This window comes from Strix aluco, chromosome 12 (assembly GCF_031877795.1).
Source record: "Strix aluco isolate bStrAlu1 chromosome 12, bStrAlu1.hap1, whole genome shotgun sequence".
Taxonomy (NCBI): Eukaryota; Metazoa; Chordata; class Aves; order Strigiformes; family Strigidae; genus Strix; species Strix aluco.
In genome coordinates this window covers 4,279,552-4,307,295 of record NC_133942.1, presented here as the reverse complement: position 1 = coordinate 4,307,295, position 27,744 = coordinate 4,279,552, and the positions used below count along the sequence as shown (strand labels likewise).

Genomic DNA, 27,744 nt, shown 5'->3' with positions numbered 1-27,744 from the left:
ATCATCATCCTGCCTGATGCGTGGCTCCATCCCTGCTGCCTGCAGCACTGCTCCATCATCCTGCCTACCACCTGCTTCCACCCTCCTCTGCCCGCAGCGTCACTCCATCCTCCCCTGCCTGCAGCGTCACTCCATCCTCCCCTGCCTGCAGCATGCCTCTATCATCCTGCCTCCAGCATGGCTCCATCACCCAGCTTGCAACATATCTCTACCATCCTGCCTGCTTGCAGCATGGCTCCATCCTCCCCTGCCTGCAGCATGGCTCCAACATCCTTGCCTGCAGCATGGCTCCATTATCTTACCCACAGCATGGCTCCATCACCCCTGCCTGCAGCACCCCTTCACCCCCAGGACCTCCCGTCTCCCCCGGGGTGGCCTGTCCCAACCCACAGCCCCCCATCCCGCAGCAGGCCCCCACCCTGACCCAGATCTCTGACAGCCGCCATCTGCGGCAGCGGCCATCCTCCTCCCTCAGCAGAATTATGACGCTGGGCTAATGCGGCAGGAGCAAGCTGTCACCTCGCCCTGCCCGTCCCTTGCCCGCAGCTTAGGTACCTCCAGACCCTTCAGCAGAGCTTCACCCATGAGTGAAACAACCCCTGGTGCCCAATCTGGGGGCACTGGGAGCACCCGCACCCCAGGGTGCCAGCCCACCCATAGGTGACATGGGGACCTGGGCGCCCGGTGCCAGGGGATGCTGGGGAGTGGCCAGCATGGCGATACACACTGAGTGGGCTAATTTGCCCGTCCCCTCCTCACCATCGGGTAAAAGCCAGCTCCAGAGCAGGGATTTGGGAGGGGGATTAGCCAGGCCAACCATCTGCTGCTGGCCAATCATCAGCATGCCCAGGAAAGCCATTAATTACAAAAATACGGTTTCCCACCCCATTTCTCCATTACACCCAGCTGGGTGTTGTCCCCAGGGTGGGGTCCCCATGGAGCAGCACCCCATCACCCTCCTGGGGCTGAGCACCCCATGAGCACCCAACCCAGGCACCCAGGGAGACTTGACCTCACCCATTTTTGGGAAGTGCCCTGAGCAGGCCCAATGCCACGGCCGAGGTGCTGCAGGTGGTGGGGTGGGGGTGAAGGAGCAAACATTAAAGCCTGCGGCGGGGTCGTGACTCGGCTCAGTGACAGACGCTGGGGCAGATGCCACAGGATTACCCAGCCTAAAACCTTGGGATCTGCCCCCCTTCCCCCCACCAGCAGGCAGAGAGCATTTAATTACTAATTTACTAATTACCCAAAGATGCTGGTGATGGGCTTGAAGCCTGTGGTCAGGAGCAGCCCCAAGGCTCCAACCGCCCTAATCCCACCAGCCCTGGGGAGCTGGCGGATGTGCCCTGGCCAGGAGACAGCTCAGTTGGGGACATCATGTGCCCCAGGGAGGCACCATTGTCCTGGCAGCCCTGATCTTGCCAGTGATGACATGAGGTGGTGGGACCAGGAGGGGATGGTGGAGACCAGGAAGGGATGGCGGGGACCAGGAAGGGATGATGGGGACCAGGAAGGGATGGTGGGGACCAGGAGGAGATGGTGGGGACCAGGAGGAGACAACAGGGATCAAGGGGAGATAGTGGGGACAAGGAGGGGATGATGGAGACCAGGAGGAGTCAATGGGGACCAGGAGGGGACAACAAGGATCAGGAGTGGGTGATGGGGACTAGGAGGAGATGGTGGAGACCAGGATGGAATGATTTGGATTGAGGAGGAGATGATGGAGACAAGGATGATTGGGAACCAGAAGGGGATGATGGAGACCAGGAAGAGATGGTGGGGACCAGGAGAGGACAAGAATCAGGAGGGGATGATGGGGACCAGGAGGAGATGATGGGGACTGAGAGGGGATTATGAGGATCAGGAGGGGACAAGGGGACAATGGGAACCTGGATGTTTTTATAGTGAGTAGGAGACAATGATGGATGGTGCAGATCAGGAGGTGACAGCAGGGACCAGGAGGGAATTATGTAAAGCAGGAGAGGACAATAGGGACCACATGGGGATGATGGGGTCCAAGAGCGTGTGATGGGAATCAGGAGGGGGCAGTGACAGATGGGGATCATGAGGGGATAGTGAGGACTGGGATGGGCTGATGGGGACCAGGAGGGGAAGATAGGGATCAGGAGGGGAGGATAGGAACTGGGAGGGGATGATGGGGACTGTGAGAGGATAATGCTGACAAAGAAGGGCCAAGGGAACCTAGAGGGATGATGAGGACCAGGAGATGATGATGGAGCCCAGAAGCATCTAGTGCACCAGGAGGGGATGGTGGAGACTAGGAGGGGACACTAGGGACCAGAAGGGGGTGGTGAGAACCAGAGGGTACATCAGGATGGGACAACAGGGACCAGGAGAGCATGGTGGGGAATAGAAGGGGACAAGAGCAACCAGAAGAAGACACGAAGGTCTGGGACAGTACAAGGTGGCTGTGGGACTGGAGGTGGCTGGGAAGGGTTAATGCAGCTGCCCTGCGCTGAGCCTCATCCAGACAAGGCTCCAGTTTCAGCTGTAATTAGCGCTTGTTTATTAGAGGCTCACTGATAAATGATGCTGTGGAGGTTGCCTGATGACAGAGGGTGACAGCTCCCACGTCACCTGCCCCAAGCCCTGCTAAAGCCTTTGCTGACCGCCCTCCCTCCCCCCGCTGCCCTTCCCATGCAAGGATTAAAGTTTAATGTAGCTCTGGAGCTGACCCCAGGCATGTACTGCCCCAGGGACACAGGGCTGCAGAGAGGTTGGTGACAGTCCCTTGGGCCACCGACAGGGCAAGAGACCTTTTGGCACCAAAAGGTGTTTTGACACCAGCCTGGTGGCCAATGGCTATCAGCGCATTGTGGACATAGGGCCGTTTTGTGATTTCTTTGAGGTCACCCAAGGGGTTCATTGATGAAATGTCACACTAGATTGTGTTTGTCCCCCTGGGACTGGCCCTGCAGAATGGGCTCAGTGCCACGGCAGGGCCGGTCGGTGTGGTCCGGGCACATTCCCTGACACCAGAGGATGTGTGGGTGCCAAAAGCCACCGCAGTGCTTGCTGGGGTGGGTTTAGGTCCTACCCCACGGCCACCTGTGGAGCAGAAGCTGCTTGGGGAGCACCGTGGAGTGAGGGGACCCCGGAGGCATCCCCAAGGTGAGGGAGCTGGGCACAGCACAAGCAGCAGGGCTGGCACAGTGCCCGAGGCCGTGGCTTGGGTTTCAGCAGAGCAATGCGACACTGCAACCGTTTGGGGACAGAGAGGTCCCCGAGGTGGGGCTGGGCACAGCCCAATGTCCCCAGCTCTCTGGACATTGTGTTTTCTCCTTGCAGATGAACCTCCTCACCCAGGTAAAGGGGGAGCCAGCACTGAGGACACCTGCACCCAGGTGGCCCCACCCCACTGCGGTAGCAACCGGCGCACATGGAATGCATGGCTGGGACCTGCCCAGTGCTGAGTCTGGGGGTGCCGGGGGAGTGGGGGTGCTGGGAAGATGCAGCGGGCTGGGGATGGGTGCTAGAAAGGGGGGGTGCTAAAAAGGGGGGGTGCTGGAAAAGGGGGATGTTAGCAAGGGTGGATGCTAGCGTGGCAGGGTCCTAGCAAGGGTGGGTGCTGGCAAGGGTGGGTGCCAGCAGGGGTGGGTGCCAGCAGGGGATGGGCTGGTACCAGGGTGGGTGCTACCAGGGGTGAGTGCCAGCAGGGGCAGGTGCCAGCAGGGGATGGGTGCCAGCAGAGGCTGGGTCCCAGGCTGGCTCTGTCCCCTCTCCCCACAGGTGAGCACCCTGGTGCAGACCCTGTGTCCCCCGGACAGGCCATTTCAACAGCTCTGGCGATGGCTGGGCTCCTGGGTGCGACAGGTTTGGGGGTGCTGACACAGGGATCCATGCCAGGGGCTCGGGCAGGGGGATGACAGCAGTCCAGGCATGGGCTGAGCCATGACACTGGTGCCTTGGGTCCCATCTCCCCAACGCCACCAGGGCTGACGCCGGCTCTTTGTCCCTCCAGGTGAGCAGCTCCAGGCAGGTACGTGCTGGCGTCCCCTCTGTGCCCCGCACCCCCCGTCTCACCCCTGGCCCAGCAGGGCCAAATCCGGCACACGCTGCCTTTTCCTCAGCACCCGTGGGTGCTCAGCACCTAGAGGAGATGTCCCCTTCTCAGAGGGTTTCCCCATCCATGGAGAATCAAGCTGTGCCCAAGCCACCGGGCATGGGGCATGAGCCAGCGGGTCAGTGACGCTGCCGGTGTCCCCGGGGCACCGCTGGCCCTGAAACACAGATGGGTCCCCAGGCGGTGGCCGGGGCAGCGAGCACGGCGGCGTTCTTCCTCTGCGAGGGGCTGCTGGGCCAGCACTTCGACGTGGTCCCCAATGGGGCGGCTGAGCCCCAGCCCGGCGATCTCTTCCTCTTCCCGCTGGCCTCAGGCGGTCCCGGCTGGTGGGGCACCCACGCCGGCATCTACTGCGGTGACGGGGAGATCATCCACCTGGAAGGTGAGCCCCAGGGGGTGGTTACGGTGCGAGGGCGTCCCCGTGGAAGGGAGATCGGGTACAGCATCCCCTCCGCCCCGCAGGCAGCTCAGGGACGTCCCCATCAGGGATCGTGGCCAAGCACGGCAAGAGCCACCTCCTGCGGACGCGGGGCCCGGCCAAGGTGCTGCGCAGGAAGGGAGGGCTGGACGCAGCCGCCCTGCAGCGCCGCATCCGGGCGGCCATGGACCAGGCGCTGGAGTACGACGCCGTCACCTGCAACTGCGTCCACTTCGCCCTCTCCCTGCTGGGCCTGGGACAATTTGCCGGCGCCATGGTGGGTGCCACCGCCATAGCGGGTGCCACCACTCCGGGGCACCCCGACGCCCGCTCCGGCCGAGCGTCACCACAGCCCAGCTTCTCTCCCAGGTGTCCCCAGCGCTGCAGTGATGGAGGCGGTGATGTGCCCGGGGGACGCGCAGGGCTGGGTCATCCTTCGCCAAGGGACCAGCGTTGCGCCGACACCTTTGGCATCCCTCTTGTGCGGCAATAAACGCTTAACGGTTGCACCAAGAGCCTGTCCCAAGCCTGTTTGATTTGTGTTGTTTTCACTTTCATTTTCCTTTTCCCAGAAGCTCCTTTCCCCGAAGCCACCAGTAAGCAATGTCAGCCCCACCCACCCCCCACCCTGCCTGCCTGCGACCCTCAAACGGTGCAGCCACTCTTTGCTTCCTGTGGCCTCCTGAGATAAACAGATGCCTCTTTCGTTGCCGGTGACAAATTTCAACCATCACAATAAATACTCCCTGGGCTGCTGGTTTAAAACTGGCCAAAGGGCTGGACCAGCTCTGGTTGGAGGCCAGTCACGGGTGGTGGACCGCAGGGGTCAATCCTGGGTCCAGGCTGGGGCTGGAGGAAGGACTCCTGCAGGTGGGTGGGAGGTCGCAGCATGACACACACTTTTGGAGATGTCCTGCAGCTCCTCTGCCTCAAGAGCATTTCCAGCATCTGCCCCCTCACCTCCCTCAGTTCCCAAACTTAACATTTCAGGTGGAATTAGCAAATGAACCCCAGCTTTAAGAGGTGCAAAAACCCATCTGGGGATTTCCTGGACTTTGTGCTGCTTTTGGTTTTGCTTTCAGCCTTTTCCTGCCTCTCAAGTGCGTCAGGAAGGATGTGAGGTCAGGGCTGACCGCAGCAGGAGCCATCCCAGCTGCATTTCCCACAGCCCTTGGTGGAGGTGCCGGCAGCCCAGCTCTGTCCCAGGGACATCACTGCTAATGGGCCAGGTAAGGATGCTCCCACCTTCACACACATTTGCAGGCAGCTGCCTGCACCACCATCACTCCAGGACGGGGCTGAGGCAATGAAGGGGCTTGTCCTGGGATGTCCCTAGCTCAGAGAAGTTGGGAAGGACAGGTGACTTCTGCCCGAGCCAAGCCCTTGGGCTTGACAGGAGCCATCACGGGCAGGGTGTGATGGCAGGGTGGGACCCTGTCCTCCGCACATGGGCAGCACGGCACGAGCACAGCGCTGACCCCACATTTCTGTTCCTCTCTCCTTGCAGACATCAAGCAGCTGTGTAAGTAGGAGCTTGGCGAGACCTCCACTGGCAGCGTGGGGGCTCGGGGGGTGTTGGGGGGTGATGGGGCTGGTTCTGCTGCCTCCTCACCTTCCCTCCCCGGCACCGTTAGAAAAGGTTGAAGGAGACGATCGAGTTTCTGCTGTTCAAGAGTGTTGATTGGTATGGGGAGGTCTTCAGGGAGGTGCAGGAGAGTGAGTTGCAGCCTGGGGACATCGTGCTCTTCCCCATGGACACCAGCTCTGGTGCCAGCAGAAGTTTCAGACACGCGGCTGTCTACTGTGGGAAAGGAGAGGTCATACACTTCCAGAGTAAGCACCCGACCCCCTGCTCACCTTTGGGACCTGGCAGTGGCTGAAAGGCAGCTGCACCAGGGCAATGGGCGAATCTCGGTTTTCCAGATACAGAGAGTAAGAAGAGCGATGGTCAGATCACCAAGGAAGGCTTCAAAGCCATGAAAAAGAAGAGAGGGAAATGCTGGATTTACCGGAAAAACGGCAGGATTAACCTCAATTACTTCTATAGTAAAGTCAGAGAGGCGATGAACAGCGAAGCCAAGTATGACTTCTGCAAGAACAACTGCATCCACTTTGCCCTCCACCTTCTGGACTTGGTGCCCTTCTACAAAGAACTGGTGAGCACAGAGCTGGGTATCACGGCCACGGTGGGATGGCTCCTGCACCCACAGCCAGCCCTGCGTTTGCATCCTGACCCCATTCCCCTGGGGCTGGCCCATGGGCGGTGGGGACAGCGGTGGGGACAGCCAAGCCCCCCATGCATGGACAGCTTTCCTTTGCAGGTCCAAATTGAAACAGAAGGTGTCTGTGGGGCTGTGAGTATCCCCAGCAGCAGCCCTCCCCAGCAGGGCTGTGGGGTCCCTGGGAAGGTTGTGGGGTCCCCAAAAAGGGCTGGTGTCTCCCGGAGGGGTGGGGTCCCTGGGAGGGATGCAAGGTCCCCAAGAGGACTGGGATCTCCATGAAAGTTGGGGTGCCCAAGAGGACTGGGGTCCTTAGGAAGGCTGGGGTCTTCAGGAGGGCTCTGGTCACCAAGCGGGCTGGTGTAACTGGGAGGGCTGTGGGTCCCCCGGAGGGCTGGAGTGCTCAGGATGGTTGGGTCCCTGTGGGGGTTCTGGGATCCAAGGGAGGGCTGAGTCACCATATAGGGCTGGGGTGCCCAAAGAGGGATGGGTTCCTCTGGGAGGACTGTGGGGTCCTGGGAGGACTGTGGGGTCCCCAAGAGGGCAGTGGGATCCCTGGGAGGGAGGCATCCCCAGGAGGGTTGCGGTTCCCATGAGGTCTGTGGGGTCCCCAGGAGGGCTGGGGTGCTCTAAGAGGGCTGTGGGGTCTGGGAGGGCTGGGTTCCCTGGGAGGGCTGGGGTCCCCAAAACGGGCTAGGATCCTCGGGAGGGTTGGGGTCTCTGGGACAGCTGGAGCCCCCAGATAGGGCTGGGGTCCCTGGGAACCCTGCGGGGTCCCCAGAGAGGGCTAGGAACTCCAAAGGGGGCTGGGGTTCTGGGAGGCCTTTGGGGTCCCCAGGAGGGCTGGGCTCTGGCTGCCAGCACTGGTGGGGGACCCAGCCACACGGGGAGGGAAGGGAAGGGCAGGGGGTCGGGGGAATGTCCCCTGCTTTCCAGGCCACCTGCAGCCCATCCCCTCCCCTCGGCGTTGCAGTGACACCATGTGATATGAGGGGTTGCGGCCGCTGCCTCCCACCGAGGACAATCCCCCCCGACCCACAGAGGAGCCTCGGCGCTGACCCGCGTACCCCAACGCCTCGCCCCAGGGCAAGACCTGTTTTTGGGGGGGATGGATCCCTTCTGCTTGCTGAAGCTTAATTGCCGTCCATTTGTTAGATGCTTTATTAATTTCTTCTGCTTGATATGTGCCCGTTTTCCCTCTGTGCCTCACTGCTGCGGGACGGGGCGAGAGCTGCCTGACTGGTAACCACTGTCTTGGAGCTTGCGAGCTGCAAAGAAACCTAATCACTGAACTATCTGCCAATATCAATAATTACCTGTAAAGAATCATAATAACAACAGAAATAACTACAATGAGGTTAAATAATAGAATACAATACTGAATGCATCATATATATGTCACATATCTGACAACATGCACCAGAATAGAGTTGTGGTGGGTTGACCTTGGTCTGCTGCCAGGTACCCACCCAGCAGCTCTGGCATTCCCCCTCCTCAGCGGGACAAGGAGAGAGGAGGAAACTGTGATGAAAGGCTCGTGGGTCGAGATAAGGACAGGGAGGTCACTCAGCAGTTGCCGTCACGGGCAAACCAGACTCAACTCCGGGAAATTAATTTCATTTATTGCCAATCAAATCAGAGTAGGATAATGACAAATAAGAACAAATCTTAAAACACCTTCCCCCCACCCCTCCCTTCATCCTGGGATCAACTTCACTCCCAGTTACTCCACCTCCTCCCCCTGAGCAGCTCAGGGGGATGGGGAATGGGGGTTGTGGTCATTTCATCACACGTTGTCTCTGCTGCTTCTTCCTCCTCACACTCTTCCCCTGCTCCAGCCTGGGCTCCCACCCACGGGAGACTGTCTTCCACCCACTTCTCCAACGTGGGTCCTTCCCGGGGGCTGCAGTTCTTCACAAACTGCTCCAGCATGAGCTCCTCTCCACAGGGTCACAGGCCCTACTAGGAGCCTTGGGTGCCAGGTGGAACTGGAGCTGCGCCACAGCCATCACCACCCATGGGGACACACCCGCGCGTCATCCGGTGGGCGTGGGGACACCCCGAGGGACAGCTGTGTCCCCCAGTGTCCCACCCGGCAGCACCTAGAGGAAGCCCATCCCTGGGGATGCCCATCCCTGGCTGTTCCTCAAGCACCCCGGTGGCTCCTTGGCTGGTGGGGACATCACGAGCCCAGGCTGATGGACACCACCGGTGGCCTCCAGGGATGGACAGGGCTGGGGGTGGGGGCTCACTGCGGCATTGCGGCTCTGCAGCAGGGGCTTGGTGTTGCACAGGAGTAGGCGGTGGTCTGGGTCCGCTTGGCCAACGAGGCTGCCTCCACCTTGGCATCCTCCTCCTCGGAGCTGTAGAAAGCCTTCTTGGTGCTCGCCTCCAGTAAGGACTCCTAACAGCAGGTGGGACGCCTTGCAGCCACCAGCAGCACCCTTCTTCACCCCACCCCCTGGCCCAAACCATGGCTCCCATGGCACCCTGAGGCTCCTGGGGCACGCCGAGGCGCCCACACTCACATTCTGGTTGGGACTGAGGAACTGGGTGCGGGCGTAGCGGGTCAGCATGTTGATGATGACCACCTGCCCCCACTCCTCCATATCAATGAGCAGGTTGCAGAGCTTGCGGTAGTTCTTGTGGATGAGGTCGATGCGCTCCGGGCAGACCTCCTCAAATGCCATCACCACGCTGCCGGCCACCAGCTGGGGAGGGAAAGCCTGGGGTGACTCGCCAAGCTGGTGGCATCTTCATCATGATGCTGGCTTGATGGGGATGGTGGCAGCCCTGTGAGGATGCTGGTTTGGTGGGGACAGTGACATCCGCATGAGGACACTGGCTCTGGGGACAGCTGCATCCCTGCGTGGATGCTGGATCAGTGGGCACAGTGGCATCCCCACAAGGATGCCAGCCCTGCAGGGACGGCTGCAACACCACAAGGATGCCATATCAGTTGGGACAAGACACAGAGCCCTTCCCTCGTCCCCTCCCTGGGCTGCAAAAATGCCACGACCAACCCCTTTTCTAAGGGACATCCGTCCCCACAGAAGCAGGGGATGTGCAAGGCTGCATCCACGCACAGCAGCTGGGGGTGGCACCTGTGGGACGATGCTTGGCCAGAGCCACTGTCAACAGAGGGTCCTGGGGGGCTCCTTGGAGGGGTCTTACCATTGCAGTGGCCCGATGCCAGTGGCCACCGTGGGCTTGGGGTTGGCTAGCGGCCACAGCTCGTCAGCTCGCAGGGCTCTGTAGCAGGCAGGTTGTCCAGCCTCGGTGGCCAGCACCGGGCTTGTCACCTCCTCGGCCGTGTCACCACCCACCGGTGTTTTCGGCCACCCGCCTGTCCCACCAATAGCTGACACAGCAGCTGGCACAGTGCCCAAGGCGCTTGGGATTCAGCATGGCAACGTGGCACCACAACAATGTGGGGACAGAGAGGTCCCCGAGGTGCGACCGGGCACGGCCCTCTCTGGACATCGTGTTTTCTCCTTGCAGATGAACCTCCTCACCCAGGCAAAGGGGGAGCCAGCACTGAGGACACCTGCACCCAGGTGGTCACACCCCACTGTAGTGGCACCCAGTGCCCATGGACCCCGTGGTTGGGACCTGCCCAGTGCTGAGTCTGGGGGTGCTGGGGGTGTGCGGGTTCTGGGAGGCTGCAGAGGGCTGGGGATGGGTGCTAGAAAGGTGGGGGTGCTAGAAAGGGGGGGTGCTGGAAAAGGGGGATGTTAGCAAGGGTGGATGCTAGCGTGGCAGGGTTCTAGCAAGGGTGGGTGCTGGCAAGGGTGGGTGCCAGCAGGGGATAGCTGCCAGCAGGGGATGGGTGCCAGCAGAGGCTGGGTCCCAGGCTGGCTCTGTCCCCTCTCCCCACAGGTGAGCACCCTGGTGCAGACCCTGTGTCCCCCAGACAGGCCATTTCAACAGCTCTGGCGATGGCTGGGCTCCTGGGTGCGACAGGTTTGGGGGTGCTGACACAGGGACCCCGGCCAGGGGCTCGGGCAGGGGGACGGCAGAAGTCCGGGCAGGGGCTGAGCCATGACACTGGTGCCTTGGGTCCCATCTCCCCAATGCCACCAGGGCTGACGCCGGCTCTTTGTCCCTCCAGGTGAGCAGCTCCAGGCAGGTACGTGCTGGCGTCTCCTCTGCACCCCGCACCACCCGTCTCACCCCTGGCCCAGCAGGGCCAAATCCGGCACACGCTGCCTCTTCCTCAGCACCCATGGGTGCTCAGCACCTAGAGGAGATGTCCCCTTCTCAGAGGGTTTCCCCATCCATGGAGAATCAAGCTGTGCCCAAGCCACCGGGCATGGGGCATGAGCCAGCGGGTCAGTGACGCTGCCGGTGTCCCCGGGGCACCGCTGGCCCTGAAACACAGATGGGTCCCCAGGCGGTGGCCGGGGCAGCGAGCACGGCGGCGTTCTTCCTCTGCGAGGGGCTGCTGGGCCAGCACTTCGACGTGGTCCCCAATGGGGCGGCTGAGCCCCAGCCCGGCGATCTCTTCCTCTTCCCGCTGGCCTCAGGCGGTCCCGGCTGGTGGGGCACCCACGCCGGCATCTACTGCGGTGACGGGGAGATCATCCACCTGGAAGGTGAGCCCCAGGGGGTGGTTACGGTGCGAGGGCGTCCCCGTGGAAGGGAGACCGGGTACAGCATCCCCTCCGCCCCGCAGGCAGCTCAGGGACGTCCCCATCAGGGATCGTGGCCAAGCACGGCAAGAGCCACCTCCTGCGGACGCGGGGCCCGGCCAAGGTGCTGCGCAGGAAGGGAGGGCTGGACGCAGCCGCCCTGCAGCGCCGCATCCGGGCGGCCATGGACCAGGCGCTGGAGTACGACGCCGTCACCTGCAACTGCGTCCACTTCGCCCTCTCCCTGCTGGGCCTGGGACAATTTGCCGGCGCCATGGTGGGTGCCACCGCCATAGCGGGTGCCACCACTCCGGGGCACCCCGACGCCCGCTCCGGCCGAGCGTCACCACAGCCCAGCTTGTCTCCCAGGTGTCCCCAGCGCTGCAGTGATTCAGGCGGTGATGTGCCCGGGGGACGCGCAGGGCTGGGTCATCCTTCACTGGGGGACCAGCGTTGCGCCGACACCTTTGGCATCCCTCTTGTGCGGCAATAAATGCTTAACGGTTGCACCAAGAGCCTGTCCCAAGCCTGTTTGATTTGTGTTGTTTTCATTTCCATTTTCCCCGAAGCCACCAGTAAGCAATGTCAGCCCCACCCACCCCCCACCCTGCCTGCCTGCATCCCTCAAAGGGTGTAGCCACTTTTTGCTTCCTGTGGCCTCCTGAGATAAGCAGAAGCCTCTTTCATTGCCGGTGACAAATTTCAACCATCACAATAAATATTCCCTGGGCTGCTGGTTTAAAACTGGCCAAAGGGCTGGACCAGCTCTGGTTGGAGGCCAGTCACGGGTGGTGGACCGCAGGGGTCAATCCTGGGTCCAGGCTGGGGCTGGAGGAAGGACTCCTGCAGGTGGGTGGGAGGTCGCAGCATGACACACACTTTTGGAGATGTCCTGCAGCTCCTCTGCCTCAAGAGCATTTCCAGCATCTGCCCCCTCACCTCCCTCAGTTCCCAAACTTAACATTTCAGGTGGAATTAGCAAATGAACCCCAGCTTTAAGAGGTGCAAAAACCCATCTGGGGTTTTCCTGGACTTTGTGCTGCTTTTGGTTTTGCTTTCAGCCTTTTCCTGCCTCTCAAGTGCGTCAGGAAGGATGTGAGGTCAGGGCTGACCCCGGCAGGAGCCATCCCAGCTGCATTTCCCACAGCCCTTGGTGGAGGTGCCGGCAGCCCAGCTCTGTCCCAGGGACATCACTGCTAATGGGCCAGGTAAGGATGCTCCCACCTTCACACACATTTGCAGGCAGCTGCCTGCACCACCGTCACTCCGGGACGGGGCTGAGGCAATGAAGGGGCTTGTCCTGGGATGTCCCCAGCTCAGAGAAGTTGGGAAGGACGGGTGACTTCTGCCCGAGCCAAGCCCTTGGGCTTGACAGGAGCCATCACGGGCAGGGTGTGATGGCAGGGTGGGACCCTGTCCTCCGCACATGGGCAGCACGGCACGAGCACAGCGCTGACACCACATTTCTGTTCCTCTCTCCTTGCAGACATTAAGCCGATATGTAAGTAGGAGCTTGGCGAGACCTCCACTGGCAGCGTGGGGGCTCGGGGGGTGTTGGGGGGTGATGGGGCTGGTTCTGCTGCCTCCTCACCTTCCCTTCCCGGCACCGTTAGCTGAGGCAGAATTTGACGCTCCCATTTCTGCTGTTTAAGGGAGTTGCTGTCCATGGGTGAGTCTTCACGGAGGTGTCAGAGGGCGAGTTGCAGCCCAGGGACATCGTGCTCTTCCCCATGGACACCAGACGTTTGACAGACATGATATGAGTGTCGGCGGCCACCGCCTCCCGCCAGGGACGATCCCCCCGACCCACAGAGGAGCTCCACTGTCGCCCCGCACACTCCAACGCCTCACCCCAGGGAACGACGTTTTTTTGGGGGGTGTAGGTCCTTTCCACTTGCTGGAGCTTAATTGCCATCCATTTGTTAGATGCTTCATTATTTTTTCCTGCCTGAAACGTGCCTGTTTTCCCTCTGTGCCTCACTGCTGCGGGACGGGGTGAGAGCTGCCTGACTGGCAACCACTGCCTTGGAGCTTGCAAGCTGCAAATAAACGTAATCACTGAAATATCTGCCAATATCAATAATTACCTGCGATTAAAATTATTATTATTGTTGTTGTTGTTGTTATATTTTATTATTATTAATGTTTATAGAAGTGTCTATAATAATAATAAATAATATTATTTAATATGATCCCATACATAACACATCATATACAGTATACCATATGCTATATAACGTGTATTGTAGAGTACATGATATAATATGAACAAATATAGAATATAGAGTAGACTATAGAGGATATAATGAAATATAATCTGCAATGTACTATATGTAGTGTAATACATAACATGCATAACATATATGACATATAGCATATATATATGCTATAGAATGTAGAATGGATTATGTATAATGTAGCATGATTGAATATAGAGTATATATAATATATAATATCATATAATTAATATAATCTGTAACAACATACAATATATGGTATAGTATATAGCATGTAGCATATAATATATAGTATTTAATACAATAAATCACAGAATCACAGAATCAAATAGGTTGGAAAGGACCTTGAAGATCATCTAGTCCAAGCATTAACCTAACACTGCCTGTTCCCATCTACACCATATCTCTCAGTGCCATGTCGACCCTAATCTTAAACACCTCCAGGGATGGGGACTCCACCACCTCCCTGGGCAATCCATTCCACTGCCTAATAACCTGTTCTGTAAAGAAATACTTCCTGACATCTAGTCTAAACCTTCCCTGGTGCAACTTGAGGCCATTCCCTCTTGTCCTGTCACTTGTTACTTGGCTCAAGAGACTCATCCCCCCTCTCTGCACCCTCCTTTCAGGGAGTTGCAGAGGGCCATGAGGTCTCCCCTCAGCCTCCTCCTCTCCAGACTAAACCCCCCCAGTTCCCTCAGCCGCTCCCCATCAGACCTGTGCTCCAGACCCTGCACCAGCTCCGTTGCCCTTCTCTGGACACGCTCGAGTCATTCAATGGCCTTTTTGGAGTGAGGGGCCCAAAACTGAACCCACTCATCTAGGGGCGGCCTCACCAGTGCCGAGCACAGGGGTAAGATCCCTTCCCTGTCCCTTGCCAATGTACAATATGGCAAATGTACAATAATGTACGACATAATACAATATAATATATGATATAATATGTATTATAATATATACCTAATATAATACATATATAATACTATAATATATATAAAATATATATACTGTGTACATATATACAGATATATATGCATATACTATAATCCGTATACTCTGTAATGTACTGATGAAATAGTAATAAAATATGATGTAATATGATATAAACTGTTTTAATGCGGTACAGTGTAACCGAACGCACAGATGTGTGATTACACAACCATCACGCTCTACGGGCTCTGAGCTGTAGCTAACACCGCATGAGCGCGTCCCAAACACCGTCCTAGCCCAAATCACACCCATTTCAGCGCTGCCTGGCACCGAACCCGTGCACAGGGCGGGGGGCTGCGGGGCTGCGGACCCCTTCTGGGGGTGTCGGGAGGGGCTCCCCGCCCGGGCGGAGCCCCCGCGCCCCGCGGCCGGGGAGCGCCGGGCGGTCCGGCCCCGCACGCCGGTGACATCAGTCCCGGCATCCCAACCGGCCGCATCCCCCCGCACCCGCCGCCATGGCCGCCAGCCCGGCCTACGGCGAGGAGAAGGGGGGCTCCTCCAGCCTGGGGGAGCCCGAGTACGGCCACGACCCCGCCAGCGGCGGCATCTTCTCCTCCGACTACAAGAGGTGGGGACAATGCGGGGGCACTGGGGACAATAGCCGAGCCCGGCCGGGTGGTCGCCACCGCGGGCCTTGGCCGCCGACCCTTGCGGGGGACGTGGTACCTGAGTGGGGGCTCGCCACGGCCCCTGGGGTGGGGATGGGGAGGAGGATGAGGACGGGGATGGGGACAGGGGACGCGGTCATGCCGCCACCGCTGCAGGTTGCAAAGGCCGGGGAGGGTTTCGGGGGAAAAATGCGGGCGTTTGGAGACAGTGTGGCGGGGGGGGGGGGATGCACGGGGACCCCCACTGCACCCCCCACCCCTGGGCTGGGGGCACCCCGGGCACAGTGTCCCTCCTCGGGCTCTGCTGGCTCCCGCCGGCTCTCGCAGGTGTCCCCAGGTGACAGCACCTCCCCCATCCAGGTCCCCAGCAGGGGGGGAGCTGAAAAATGTCACCCCTGGCTGGGAGAGGCTGCTGGAGTGAGGAGGGACAGGGACACAGAGGAAGGGGGGGGTCCCCAGAACTGCAGGAACGTCGGGCCCCTTTGTCCCCCCAGTGTCCTGGCAGTGTCCTCCACGCTGGATGTGTCCCCCCCACCCTGACCTGCTGGCAGTGTCCCCCGTCTGGCAGTGTCCCCACTCCCTGACTCACTGCCAGTGTCCCCCATCCCTGCACCCCTCCCTAATGCTGTAGCAGTGCCCCCCTCCCTCTCTGGCAGTGGCACCCCCCCCACCCCTCGGCAGCATCCCCAAATCTGGCAGTGTCCCCCCAGCCCTGATGCACTGTCCCCCCACTCTGGCAGTATCCCCCAACCCAGTCCCCCCCCCCCCCCAGCAGTGTCCCCCAGTCCGGATGTATCCCCTGTCTCTGACCCCATGGCAGTGTCCCCCACTCAGGCAGTGACCCCACAGTCCTGACCCCCTGGCAGCGTCCCCCCGTCTGGATGTGTCCCCCCTCCTTGACTTGCTACCACCTTCCCCCAGTCTGGCAGTGTGCCCCCAGCCCTGTCCTGTGAGCAGTCTGCCCTAGTCAGGATGTGTCCCCCCTCCCTGACCCCCTGGCAGTGTCCCCAAGTATGACAGTGTCCCCTGACACCCTGGCAGTGTCCACCACTCTGGATGTGTCCCCCATCCATGGCAGTGTCCCCATCTCACAGCGTCCCCCCCTCCCTGACCCCCTGGCAGCATCCCCCAGTCTGGCAGTGTTCCCCACCCATGACCCGCTGGCAGCGTCCCCATCTCACAGTGTCCCCCCCTTCCATGAACCCCCGGCACTGTCCCTCAGTTTGGCTGGGTCCCACCCAGCAAATGTCCCCCAGTCTGGCAGTGTCCTCCAGCCTGGCAGTGTTCCTGTCCCCAACTGTGGCAGTGTCCCCCGACCCTGACCCTCACTGGCAGTGTCCCCCAGTCTGGCAGTGTCCCCCCCACTCTGTCCCACTGGCACTGTCCCCCAGTCTGGCAGCGTCCCTTAGCCCTGACCACCCTGGCTGTGTCCCCCAGTCTGGCCAGGTCCCCTCAGTGACCTGCCGTCAGTGTCCCCCACTCTGGCAGTGTACCCCCATCCCTGCCCTCCGGCAGTGTCCCTCAGTCTGGCCAGGTGCCCCCATCTCTGACCCTCTGGCACTGTCCCCCATGCTGGCAGTGTCCCCCAGTCCCCGCTGTCTGGCGGTGTCCCCCCATCCCTGACCCCCTGGCAGTGTCCCCATCACCTGCGTGCTGCCCTGCCCTGGAGCCCATCTCCTTGAGGCCACACCAGATCTGTCTCCGTCCCCATGAGCTGTGTGTGGCACATAGGACAAGAGAAATGCCCCCCATGTGGCACCCCACCACCCTGGTGGGACACCCACAGGTGTCCCATCCTGCCACCCCACCACCCAGGTGGGTGTCCCATCATGACATGGGGTCCCTGGCCAGGACTGAGCCACTCAAAGCACCCAGGGAAGGAGCTCCCTGCAATGTCCCCAGGCCCCAGCTGCAGGACAGGTGTCACTTGGGATGTGACACCCTGGGGTGGCCTTGTCCACCGGGAAGGGCGTTCCAATTGCAGCTGCAACCCAACCCCAACAACAGCATCAGGTTTCAGCCGGCGGTGCTGGGAGGAGGAGCGGGGCCACAGCCCTGCCACTGTCCCCAGGGCCACCACCCCCAGCCAAAGCCATGCTGTCCCTGCCGCCGGTGCAGAAGCTGCTGCGGCAGCTACCGGCGGGGCCAGCCGGGCGGCCGAAAAAACCGGCGGGTGGTGACACGGCCGAGGAGGTGACAAGCCCGGTGCTGGCCACCGAGGCTGGACAACCCGCCTGCTACAGCGCCCTGCGAGCTGACGAGCTGCGGCCGCTCGCCAACCCCAAGCCCACGGTGGCCACCGGCACTGGGCCACCACCGCGGTAAGACCCCTCCAAGGAGCCCCCCAGGACCCTCTGGTGATGGTGGCTTGGGCCGAGCATCGTCCCACAGGTGCCACCCCCAGCTGCTGTGGGTGGATGCAGCCTTGCAGGTCCCCCCGGTTTGGTAGGGACAGAAATCCTTAGAAAAGTGGACGGTGGTGACAACCAGCCTTATAAAAGGCTGGTGGTGTTTCCCAGCCCAGGGAGGGGACCGGGGAAGGGCTCTGCATCGGGGCGCACTGGCACATCTACGGCACCATGCCCATGAGGGGACAAGGGACACAGCCAAGCTGGGCTGGTGGTCTGGATGGAGCCGGTGATGGGCACCTGCTGCCTGGGAAGCAATTTGAGGACATCCTGGGGTGACAACCACAGCCAGGATGGGACAGGGTCCTCATCCCAGCACCCAGGATGGAGGCAGAGATGGGTTCCAGCGCCACGCTGGTCCCTCTGGCTCCTCTTTCACCTGTGTAACCCAACTCCTGTCCCCATAAATATTGCATGGTGAAGGGTTGGGTTGCTGGCCTGATGGCAGGCTGGGAGCAGTAAAAAAGACTAAAAATGGTTAAAAATGGCTAAAAATGGAAAATGGGATTTTTTTTCCCCACGGTGTGGTACAGGCATGATGACCTCAAGGAGATGCTCGATAGCAACAAGGATTCGCTGAAGCTGGAGGCTATGAAGAGGATCGTGGCGGTGGGTGTTGTTGCCACCGGCAGGGCCCGGTGCCGAGCCGTGCTGTGCTGAGCCGTGCCATGTCATGACGTGCTGTGCCGAGCTGTGCCGAGCTGCCCGCCCGGTGTCATGCTGTTCCTTTGCCCCCTAGATGATCGCCCGGGGTAAAAACGCCTCCGACCTCTTCCCAGCCGTGGTGAAAAATGTTGCCTGCAAGAACATCGAGGTGAGGAAGGTCTTGGATGGTCCTGGTGGCACCCGTGGGTGTCCCCAGGGTCTGGTGCCTCTCCTGAAGGAGGGTTTTGGGGATGGGTTGCGTTTTGGGGGGGCTCTGAGGTGGCTCTACCACCTTCATCCGTAGGTGAAGAAGCTGGTGTACGTCTACCTGGTGCGCTACGCAGAGGAGCAGCAGGACCTGGCCCTGCTCTCCATCTCCACCTTCCAGCGAGGACTCAAGGTGGGCTGGTTTGGGGACCCAGGGAGGGTCTGGGGGAGCAGTGAGCCCCCCACGGCTGTGCTGCAGCCCCCCGCATGTCCCCACAGGACCCCAACCAGCTGATCCGTGCCAGCGCCCTGCGGGTCCTCTCCAGCATCCGTGTGCCCATCATCGTGCCCATCATGATGTTGGCCATCAAGGAGGCTGCCTCGGACATGTCCCCGTATGTGCGCAAGACAGCCGCTCATGCCATCCCCAAGCTGTACAGGTAATGGGGGGGTCAGCTGCTAAATTTTGGAGGTACCAATAAGGGGCCAGTGCTGGGGTCTCAGCTGCTTGGTGCAGGCAGGCACAGGCAGGGATGGGGGAGAGTTTGGTCCGGCCATACCTGCCCTGCTCTTCCCTCGCAGCCTCGACTCGGACCAGAAGGACCAGCTCATCGAAGTGATCGAGAAGCTGCTGGCGGACAAGACCACGGTGAGCAGGGCACCGTGTCTCCCCTGCCCCTAAATCTGGGGACATCACCATCCCCACTTAGCCGGCATCCTCACGGGGATGCAGATGTCCCCCCCACCAAATTGGTGTCTTCATGAGGATGCAGCCATCCCTGAAGAGCTGGCATCCTTGTGGGGATGCTGCTGTCCCCAACAGACCAACATCCTCGTGGGGAGGCCACCATCTTCACTAAACCTGCATCCCCACGAGGAAGCCACCATCTCCACCAAACCAGCATCCTCACAGGAATGCCACTCTCCCCGCTGAGGTGGCATCCTCGCAGGGATGCAGCCATCCCTGCCAACCCAGCTTCCTCGCAGGGATGCAGCCATTCTCACTGAGCTGGCATCCTCATGGAGATGCCACCATCCCCACCAAACCAGCATCCTCACAGGGATGCCACCATCCCCATCAAGCCAGCATCATGATGAAGATGCCACCACCTTGGTGAGTCACCCCAGGCTTTCCTTCCCCAGCTGGTGGCCGGCAGCGTGGTGATGGCATTCGAGGAGGTCTGCCCGGAGCGCATCGACCTCATCCACAAGAACTACCGCAAGCTCTGCAACCTGCTCATTGATGTGGAGGAGTGGGGGCAGGTGGTCATCATCAACATGCTGACCCGCTACGCACGCACCCAGTTCCTCAGCCCCAACCAGAATGTGAGTGTGGGTGCCTTGGGGTGCCCCAGGAGCCTTGGGGTGCCCTGAGAGCCCTCAGGGAGGTGGGGTGAAGGAGAGGTGCTCCTGGGGGGTGCAAGGCGTCCCACCTACTGGCAGGAGTCCTTACTGGAGGAGAGTGCTGAGAAGGCTTTCTACGGCTCCGAGGACGAGGATGCCAAGGACGCCAAGGCAGAGGCGGCCTCGTTGGCCAAGCGCAAGCCCTACGTCATGGACCCCGACCACCGCCTGCTCCTGCGCAACACCAAGCCCCTGCTGCAGAGCCGCAATGCCGCGGTGAGCCCCTTGCCCCAGCCTTGTCCATCCCTGGAGGCCACCGGTGGTGTCCATCAGCCTGGGCTCATGATGTCCCCACCAGCCAAGGAGCCACCGGGGTGCTTGAGGAACAGCCAGGGATGGGTATCCCCAGGGATGGGCTTCCTCTAGGTGCTGCTGGGTGGGACACTGGGGGACACAGTCATCCCTTGGGGTGTCCCCGCGCCCACTGGATGATGCTCGGGTGTGTCCCCACAGGTGGTGATGGCCGTGGCGCAGCTCTACTTCCACCTGGCACCCAAGGCGGAGGTTGGTGTCATCGCCAAGGCGCTGGTGCGGCTCCTGCGGAGTCACAGGTCTGTGGCACCTGGGTTGCGGTGGTCCCCTACCCTGCCACCCTGGTTGGTGGGACCCATGGGCAGCCCCAAGACCCTGGGAGAGACCCCCAAAAAGTCAATGTTGGATTGGGGTGAACTGCCAAAAAAGAGGGCTTTTTGGCCCAGCCTGGTCCAGACATGGGGTGGCAGCATTGTGGTGGCACCAGCCTGGTGGTGGTGGGTCCTGCCCCATCTTCACAGGGACCTACTGGGGGGGTCAGCCCTGCCCGCTGATGGTCGTCCCCTCTTTGTTTCCACAGCGAGGTGCAGTATGTCGTGCTGCAGAATGTGGCCACCATGTCCATCAAACGGCGGGTAAGTCTCAGGCTCAGTGTGGGAGGAATTGGCCCTGTTGACTCAGGATCAGAATGAGGGCTAGCCAGCAGCGTCACCAGGGCCAGCTGCCTGCGGGTGGCCTTGCCAAAGGGGGGGGACAGGGGTGGCACTAACACCGCTGGCTCTGCATGCAGGGGATGTTTGAGCCCTACCTGAAGAGCTTCTACATTCGCTCCACGGACCCCACGCAGATCAAGATCCTCAAGGTGAGCTGGAAACACCCAGCAGAACCCATCATTGGTGGCTTTGGGGCTTCATGGAGCCCTTCCCTGTGGGGCAGCTGTCCTCCATGCCCTGGGGACAGGAGGACAGCAAGGACCCTGTGCGCTGGCACCATGCCCCCATGCTACCCATCTCTTCCTCTTTCCCACAGCTGGAGGTCCTCACCAACCTGGCCAACGAGACCAACATCTCCACCATCCTGCGGGAGTTCCAGGTATGCCATGGCCATACTGAGGCCACCAGGGTGGCTCTGGGTGCCAAAACACCACCATGGAGGGGACGGAGGAGAGCTCCCCCAGGAGGAGTAGGCTGAGGCCATGCCAACCCCATGGGTGGCTCCAAAGAGCCCCAATGTGTGACCACCACAAGGGGGGATGGCCAGCACTGGCATGTGGGTGACATGTCATGTGTGTCCCCCATGCTTGCGCAGACCTACATCCGCAGCATGGACAAGGACTTCGTGGCGGCCACCATCCAAGCCATTGGGCGCTGTGCCACCAACATTGGGAAGGTGCGGGACACCTGTCTCAACGGCCTGGTCCAGCTCCTCTCCAACCGGGATGGTGAGTGCATGTGGTGGGGGGTGAAATGGGGGCTCCAGCACTCTCAGGGCAGGACCTCACTGGGTCCGGGTCTCTGCCCGCAGAGCTGGTAGTGGCCGAATCCGTGGTGGTCATCAAAAAGCTGCTGCAGATGCAGCCGGCCCAGCACAGCGAGATCATTAAGCACATGGCCAAGCTCACCGACAACATCCAGGTGGGTGGGGGCGTTGCATGGCCCACAGGACCAGGGGAGTGGCAGCGGTGCCATGTGCCCGGGGGCATTTTGCAGGTGCCGATGGCACGGGCCAGCATCTTGTGGCTCATCGGCGAGTACTGTGAGCACGTGCCCAAGATCGCACCCGACGTGCTGCGCAAGATGGCCAAGTCCTTTACCAACGAGGAGGACATCGTCAAGTTGCAGGTCATCAATCTGGCAGCTAAGCTCTACCTGACCAACTCCAAGCAGGTACCAGGGATGTGGCCCAACGGCACGCCTCAGTTTCCCCACTGGGGAGAGAGAGGCTGGCCCTGAGCACATCCTCTGGCGCAGAGCAAGCTGCTGACCCAGTACGTCCTCAACTTGGCCAAGTATGACCAGAATTACGACATCCGTGACCGGGCTCGCTTCATCCGCCAGCTCATCGTGCCCACTGAGAAGAGCGGGGCCCTCAACAAGTATGCCAAGAAGCTCTTCCTGGCCCAAAAACCCGCTCCCATCTTGGAGTCCTCCTTCAAAGGTACCCACCTCTGATCACAGGGCATGGGGACACAGGGCCAGCTGTCACCATGGTGCTGCATGGCTGTCCCTGAGCTGCTGCCACCTCTCACTTCGCTGTAGATCGGGACCATTTCCAGCTGGGCTCCCTGTCCCACCTGCTCAATGCCAAGGCTGTGGGCTACCAGGAGCTGCCAGACTGGCCAGACGAGGCCCCTGACCCCTCCGTGAGGAACGTGGAGGTGCGTGGAGCACCCTGGGGTGCTCACGTGCATGGCAGGGCCAAGGTGGGGGCATCGTCTCAAGGTCGTGAAGGTGCCCAGGTGCTGCCCAGTTGCCCCATGTCCCCTCTCTGGGGCCTACGCACCCGCCTGGGGACAGGAGCGGGGCAAGCGCTGCCGTTTGGGCGCCCCACCCATGGGTGATGGCCCCACTCCATCAACACTGTGCCAGCAGGTTCCTGAGTGGACCAAGTGCACCAGCCGGGAGAAGAGGAAGGAGAAGGTGGAGAAACCTTTCTACTCCGACTCGGAGGGTGAATCGGGGCCCACGGAGTCGGCGGACAGCGGTGAGGACCTGGTGGCACGGAAGGGCATGGGGCGGGGGCAACTGTGGCAGGGACATCAGGCAGGTGCCACCACAATGGGGCATGGGGCAGGAGCCACCATGATGGGGCATCAGACAAGGGACACCATGGGGGGCACGAGGCAGGGACCACCACAGTGGGGCATCAGGCAGGGGACACTGCAGTGGGGACATCCCATCTTGGTGGGGACGTGGCAGGGGACATGGAGGGACGTGGTAGGGGGATGCGGGGATGCAGTGGGGGGAAGCAGGGATGTAGTGGGGGTTCTGGGGATACAGTGTGATGCAGTGGGAAGATGCAGGGGTGCAGTGGGCATGCAGTAGAGGGATGCGGGGATGCAGTGGGAGGGTGTGGGGATGCAGTGGGAGGCCGCAGAGGGTGCTGGGATGAAGCAGGATGCAGTAGGAGGATGTGGGGATGCAGCGGGAGGATACAGGGGTGCAGTGGGAGGGATGCAGCAGGATGAAGAGGGAGGCAGTGGATGTGGAGATGCAGTAGAGGATTGAAATGCAGTGAGGGAGGCACAGGGCTGCAGCAGAAGGATGCAGGGATGCAGTGGGGGTGCAGTGAAGGGACGCAGGGGTGCAGCAGGATGCAATGGGAGAATGCAGTGGGGATGCAACAGCAGGTGTGGGGATGCAGTGGGAGGATGGGGGGATGCAGCGGGATGCAGCAGGATGGGGGGATGCAGCGGGATGCAGCGGAGAGCCATGGGGGGATGTGGTGGGATGCAGCCAGGAGCCATGGGGGGGACGCAGCAGCAGGGCTGAGCTGTGACCCCCCCACAGAGCCCGAGTCTGTCAGCGAGGAGAGCGGCAGCAGCAGCAGCTCCGGCAGCTCCAGCTCTGGCAGCGAGGAAGAGGAGGAGGAAGATGAGGAGGAAGGCAGTGGGGAGCAGTCAGAGGACAAGGAGGAGGAGGAGGAGAAGAGGCCGAAGAGGAAGGAGAAGGAAGGGTCCCAGAAGGCAGCCCCAGGGAGCGCGGGCAGGTACCCCCTGGGAAGGCGGGGAGTCCCTGCCCGAACCCGCACCCCAGCCCCCCCTGAGCTGGGCTGTCCCCGCAGCCCCAGTGAGGAAGAAGAGGAGGAGGAGGGGGCAAAGAAGGCCAAGAAGAAGAAGGCACCGCAGGGGAGGAAGGGCCGTGCCGAGACCTCATCAGAGGAGGCCAGCGCCTCTGAGAGCAGCTCCTCAGGCTCCGACTCTGGGTCTGAGACAGAGGCCAAGCGGAGGAAGGCGGTGAGGCCGGGCTGAGCTGGGGGGCAGTGTGGGGACCCCCAGATCCCCCATTCACACACACCCCCCCAATCTCTCTGTCCTCTTGCAGCCCCCCAGCAGCAGGGCTGGCCCCAAGGAGATCTCCCTGCTCGACCTGGATGACTGTGAGTGGCTGCCCAGGGCAGGCAGGAGATGGCCATTGTGGTGGTGCTGGGGAAACTGAGGCACGGGAATTCGCCCCAGTGGGGTCAGGGCCCCGCAGGTCCTTTGGGACTTGCTGAGCAGGGATGGGGACGGGTGGGGTGAGCAGTCCTTGTCCCCAGAGGCTGGCTGTGGGACAGGTGACTGTGCCAGCGGGGCTGTCCCTGTTGGCGCTGTGCCCACGGGACTGTCGTGCCCACGCGGTTGTGCCTACAGGGTTGTCCCCATGCCGGTGTGCCACCAGGGCTGGCCCATGGGGCTATGCCACTGGGATTGTCCCCATGGGGCTGTGGCTTGTCAGAGCTCTGTTAACTCTTTTCTCCCCAACCCGCAGTCACCCCGCCTCCTCCCCAGCCCGTCCCCTCCAGCAGCATCGTCTCCACCAGCCTGGTGACCGACCTGGAGGGACTCACGCTCACCGACACCTCCCTGGCACCCGCCGTAAGTGTCCCCCACACCCTTCCTGGGGGGCTCCCAGGACTCCTGCCTCCAGCGGGGGCTGCAGGGAATGGGTGGGCAGCCCACACCAGTCCCTCGGTCCCTTGCAGCTGCTGAGCCCAGCGTTCGGTGCGGTGAGGACCTACGAGCTGCTGCACCGCATGGCGGGTGAGGGGCTCTCGGTCGAGTACTGCTTCAGCCGCCGACCCTTCCCGGGGGACCCCCACATGGTGGCCGTCCAGATCCAGATCTCCAACAACACTGACGCCGAGGTGAAGAGCCTGCGGGTCAGCGAGCCCAAGCCACTCTCCGGCATGAGGATCCAGGAGTTCCCCGAGATTGGTATGGCACAGCGTGGCATGGCACGGCTGTGATGCTGCGAGGGGGGACAGGGACAGGGGTTGGCTGGTGGAGGGGACATGGGACACGGTGGCAGCCCTGTGGTTTCAGAGCGCCTGGCACCTGGGGACACGGCCAGCGTGGTGATGGGCATCGACTTTTGCGACTCCACCCAGGCGGCCAACTTCCAGCTGTGGTGAGTGCCCGGTGGCGGGCAGCGGGCAGGACAGGACGGGTGTCCCAGGGGATGGAGGCAGCATGGGGTGCTCCAGGGATGGGGGACAGGAGGGCAGGGCATGGGTGCCCTAGGGGATGGGGAAAGTGGGATGGGCACCGACATCCCGCCAAAAGACATGGAGCAGCAGGGGACAAGTGACAGTCAGACAGGGCATGGGGTACCCCAGGGGACAAGGGACAGCAGGACACAGTATGGGGCACCCTAGGGCACTGAAGACAGCCAGACAGCCACCAACATCCTTCCAGAGGATGGAGGATGGGGTGCCCCAGGGGACAGTGGGGCAGGGTCCCTCCAGGGGATTGGGGACACCAGGACAGGCACCAGGGTCCTTCCAGGGGAGGGGGGACACTGGGGTGGGCATGAGGTGGTCAGGGGACAGCAGGAAAGGCACTGGGCTCCCTGCAGGGGACAAGGAGGAGGCAGCAGCCCCAGGTCCAGCCTGACAGGTTCCTCCTATTCCTGAGGCCTTTTGTGCCTCAGTTTCCCTCCAGCCTACGGCAGGGACAGGAATTGGGACACAGTGGGGGGGGACATTTTGAGCATGTGCCCCCCTCACCCACCTGTCTCCCCAGCACCCACACCCGCCACTTCTACGTCTCCATCCAGCCACCCGTGGGGGAGCTCATGGCCCCCGTCTTCATGAGCGAGAACGAGTTCAAGAAGGAGCAGGGTGAGTGGGGGACAGGGATGGGGACAGGGCGGTGCGCGGGCACCCACCGCCCCAGCACCGACGCTCACCCCCCATTTTGTCCCCTCTGCCGCCCTCGCCGTGGCCCTAGAGCACCTCGCGCGGCTGGGCGAGGGTAAGTGGCTGCTCGGCAGGCCCCTAGACTAGCTCTGCTCCCCTCACCCCCCTCCTACGCCCCGCAACCTGTGGGTTGGGGTGACCATCCTGGTGCCAGGGTGGCCCCACCTGGTCTCTGCACAGCAGGGAGGGCTCGTGCCACCCCTGGCACTTCCAGCCACCATGTCTGGTGAGAGATGGGGACACCCTGTCCTCACGTCCCCGTGCTCCTGAAACAGCAGCATCCCCACCCTGGCCCCGTGGATGGGGGTCTGTGCGGAGCAGGGGGTGCTCAGTGTCCTGCAGCACCCGGCCCCATCGCTGCCGCTCACTGGAGGAGCCCATTCCCAGGGATGTGGCTGCTGCCACCCTGCAGGGACACAGGGACAAGCCCAGGAAGGCTTGTGGAAGAAGGATTTTCCTGAATCTGTCTCTGCTGGGCTGGAGAGGAGCAAGCAGGGCAGCCAGTTCAGGATGTCGTGGGGGACCTAGAGGCAGGGTGCTGGCAGCTGGAGGGGCTTGGTTTGGGGATGGCAAAACAGGGCCCAGCAGGGACACGGCGGCTGGGTGCGTGGCCAGAGACAGGCAAGTTCCTCTGCTGCCTGCTCCAGGGAAGCTGACGGGCATGAGCGAGATCACAGAGAAGGTGACGCTGCCTGAGAAATGCCGGAGCGACCACGCCATCGTCCAGCAAGTGACCTCGGCTGCCAATGTGGGCCGCGTGCCCTGCGGTGCCGACAACGAGTACAGGTAGCCGGATCCCCACAGCAGGACCAGGCAGGCGCTGTGTCACCTCTTCATTCCCACCTGAATCACAGTGGGAACACTTTAGGACAAGGAGCCTGTGTGAACCCACGTGTGATGGTGGCCATGGGTGGCAGACGCCTCCCCAGTCCCTGCTGGATCATCCTGGGGGATGGGAGGGTGACAGGAGGACAGCTCGCCCTGAAGCCCTGTGTTTGCCCGTGGGCAGGTTCGCAGCTAAGACAGTGACAAGCGGGAGCCTCGTGCTCATCACCCTGGAGCGACGGGAGGGTGCCGCGGCCCAGCTGACCGTCAACAGCGAGAAGATGGTTATCGGCACCATGCTGGTGAAGGACATCGTCCAGGCCCTGGCGCAGTGACGGCTGGGCCCCACCACACCCACAGCCCTGCCCTCCCACCCCCCTCCCTGAAACGCTCTCTGCCCCGATTTCTGCCAGGTTATTCCCTGCCCCAATCCCCAGAGGGGCGGCAGGCAGCGACCCCTGGGCCAGCTTTGCCGCTGGGAGGAAAGAGTGGGACGGGGCGGATGGGATGCAGGGCGACGTCACGCTCAGAGGGGCGGCGGGGGCTCCAGCCCCCTCGGGAACACAGCGTGCCTCCAGCCCCTCACCACCGTCACCTAGTGTAACCCCTATTTATTATGGCCAGGATCTCCCAATAAAGCTCTTCTTGAACCCGCGCCCTTCCCCTCCTCTGCTCTGTGTGCACAGTGTCCAGATCAGCCCCAAACTGCCCCCATGCTGGGCTCTGCCAGCCTCTCCGGGGCAGCAGCAGGGGACATCAGGGGACCAGCCATCCCTTAGGCCACCAGGAATGGCACTGCTTGAATCAGGTGGCTGCTGGCTCTTGGAGAAAACCCGGCACTGACAGGGTGGGGGTAAAGCTCCCTGGGGCTTGGCGGAGGGCAGGAAGTGTTCTGTCCTGACTCGGGATCTGAGGAGT

The 27,744-nt window shown here is 61.4% G+C and overlaps 4 protein-coding genes and 1 long non-coding RNA gene across 15 annotated transcripts; 4 read left to right on the top strand and 1 right to left on the bottom strand.

The window, feature by feature from the left end:
• The first annotated feature begins 3,058 nt into the window (after positions 1-3,058).
• On the top strand, positions 3,059-5,015 carry LOC141928734 (uncharacterized). 4 transcript variants are annotated; one of them, XM_074837396.1, is made up of 6 exons: positions 3,059-3,132; positions 3,310-3,327; positions 3,751-3,825; positions 3,983-4,000; positions 4,265-4,466; positions 4,547-5,015. In XM_074837396.1, the coding sequence occupies exons 2-6, from the start codon at positions 3,310-3,312 to the stop codon at positions 4,993-4,995; spliced, it is 762 nt and encodes a 253-aa protein (XP_074693497.1). In that variant the 5' UTR covers positions 3,059-3,132; the 3' UTR covers positions 4,996-5,015. The 4 variants fall into 4 exon arrangements, with proteins under 4 accessions (XP_074693497.1, XP_074693499.1, XP_074693496.1 ...); XM_074837398.1 differs by lacking the exons at positions 3,059-3,132; positions 3,310-3,327 and having other exon boundaries at positions 3,351-3,825; positions 4,547-4,779; positions 4,872-5,015; XM_074837395.1 differs by lacking the exons at positions 3,059-3,132; positions 3,310-3,327 and having other exon boundaries at positions 3,351-3,825.
• A 3,310-nt stretch (positions 5,016-8,325) lies between these two features.
• Positions 8,326-10,777, bottom strand: LOC141928736 (AP-3 complex subunit beta-2-like). Its single transcript, XM_074837403.1, has 2 exons — positions 9,896-10,777; positions 8,326-9,432 (listed from the first exon to the last, which is right to left on the bottom strand). The coding sequence occupies exons 1-2, from the start codon at positions 9,896-9,898 to the stop codon at positions 8,824-8,826; spliced, it is 612 nt and encodes a 203-aa protein (XP_074693504.1). The 5' UTR covers positions 9,899-10,777; the 3' UTR covers positions 8,326-8,823.
• Positions 10,778-10,849: 72 nt separating this feature from the next.
• Positions 10,850-11,867, top strand: LOC141928735 (uncharacterized). 3 transcript variants are annotated; one of them, XM_074837402.1, is made up of 3 exons: positions 10,850-11,316; positions 11,397-11,629; positions 11,722-11,867. In XM_074837402.1, exons 1-3 carry the CDS (start codon positions 11,103-11,105, stop codon positions 11,740-11,742), a joined length of 468 nt encoding a protein of 155 aa, XP_074693503.1. In that variant the 5' UTR covers positions 10,850-11,102; the 3' UTR covers positions 11,743-11,867. The 3 variants fall into 3 exon arrangements, with proteins under 3 accessions (XP_074693503.1, XP_074693502.1, XP_074693500.1); XM_074837401.1 differs by having other exon boundaries at positions 11,705-11,867; XM_074837399.1 differs by having other exon boundaries at positions 11,397-11,867.
• Positions 11,868-12,054: 187 nt separating this feature from the next.
• On the top strand, positions 12,055-13,465 carry LOC141928662 (uncharacterized). 2 transcript variants are annotated; one of them, XR_012624823.1, is made up of 3 exons: positions 12,055-12,560; positions 12,839-12,853; positions 13,005-13,465. It is a non-coding gene; the product is annotated as an uncharacterized LOC141928662 (long non-coding RNA). The 2 variants fall into 2 exon arrangements; XR_012624822.1 differs by lacking the exon at positions 12,839-12,853.
• Positions 13,466-14,844: 1,379 nt separating this feature from the next.
• AP3B2 (adaptor related protein complex 3 subunit beta 2) lies at positions 14,845-27,481 on the top strand. 5 transcript variants are annotated; one of them, XM_074837465.1, is made up of 28 exons: positions 14,845-15,147; positions 18,129-18,204; positions 18,335-18,409; positions 18,545-18,640; positions 18,727-18,887; positions 19,030-19,096; positions 19,591-19,773; positions 19,891-20,067; positions 20,305-20,402; positions 20,684-20,738; positions 20,894-20,965; positions 21,133-21,195; positions 21,412-21,544; positions 21,628-21,737; positions 21,813-21,989; positions 22,074-22,260; positions 22,362-22,480; positions 22,695-22,806; positions 23,613-23,811; positions 23,887-24,058; positions 24,147-24,201; positions 24,573-24,679; positions 24,787-25,018; positions 25,127-25,211; positions 25,826-25,923; positions 26,033-26,056; positions 26,649-26,787; positions 27,011-27,481. In XM_074837465.1, the coding sequence occupies exons 1-28, from the start codon at positions 15,035-15,037 to the stop codon at positions 27,159-27,161; spliced, it is 3,336 nt and encodes a 1,111-aa protein (XP_074693566.1). In that variant the 5' UTR covers positions 14,845-15,034; the 3' UTR covers positions 27,162-27,481. The 5 variants fall into 5 exon arrangements, with proteins under 5 accessions (XP_074693566.1, XP_074693564.1, XP_074693563.1 ...); XM_074837463.1 differs by having other exon boundaries at positions 22,362-22,525; positions 23,887-24,055; XM_074837462.1 differs by having other exon boundaries at positions 22,362-22,525.
• Positions 27,482-27,744: the final 263 nt, after the last annotated feature.

Excerpts from the sequence above, each read along its gene's own strand:
- LOC141928734 (XM_074837395.1), top strand. The coding sequence starts at position 3,697 with ATGGGTGCCAGCAGAGGCTGGGTCCCAGGCTGGCTCTGTCCCCTCTCC. Across the intron at positions 4,467-4,546 it reads GGAGATCATCCACCTGGAAG|GCAGCTCAGGGACGTCCCCA; the intron begins GTGAGCCCCAGG and ends TCCGCCCCGCAG.
- LOC141928735 (XM_074837399.1), top strand. The coding sequence starts at position 11,103 with ATGGGTCCCCAGGCGGTGGCCGGGGCAGCGAGCACGGCGGCGTTCTTC. Across the intron at positions 11,317-11,396 it reads GGAGATCATCCACCTGGAAG|GCAGCTCAGGGACGTCCCCA; the intron begins GTGAGCCCCAGG and ends TCCGCCCCGCAG.
- AP3B2 (XM_074837462.1), top strand. The coding sequence starts at position 15,035 with ATGGCCGCCAGCCCGGCCTACGGCGAGGAGAAGGGGGGCTCCTCCAGC. Across the intron at positions 19,774-19,890 it reads TCCTCAGCCCCAACCAGAAT|GAGTCCTTACTGGAGGAGAG; the intron begins GTGAGTGTGGGT and ends ACCTACTGGCAG. Across the intron at positions 23,812-23,886 it reads GCCCCAGGGAGCGCGGGCAG|CCCCAGTGAGGAAGAAGAGG; the intron begins GTACCCCCTGGG and ends CTGTCCCCGCAG.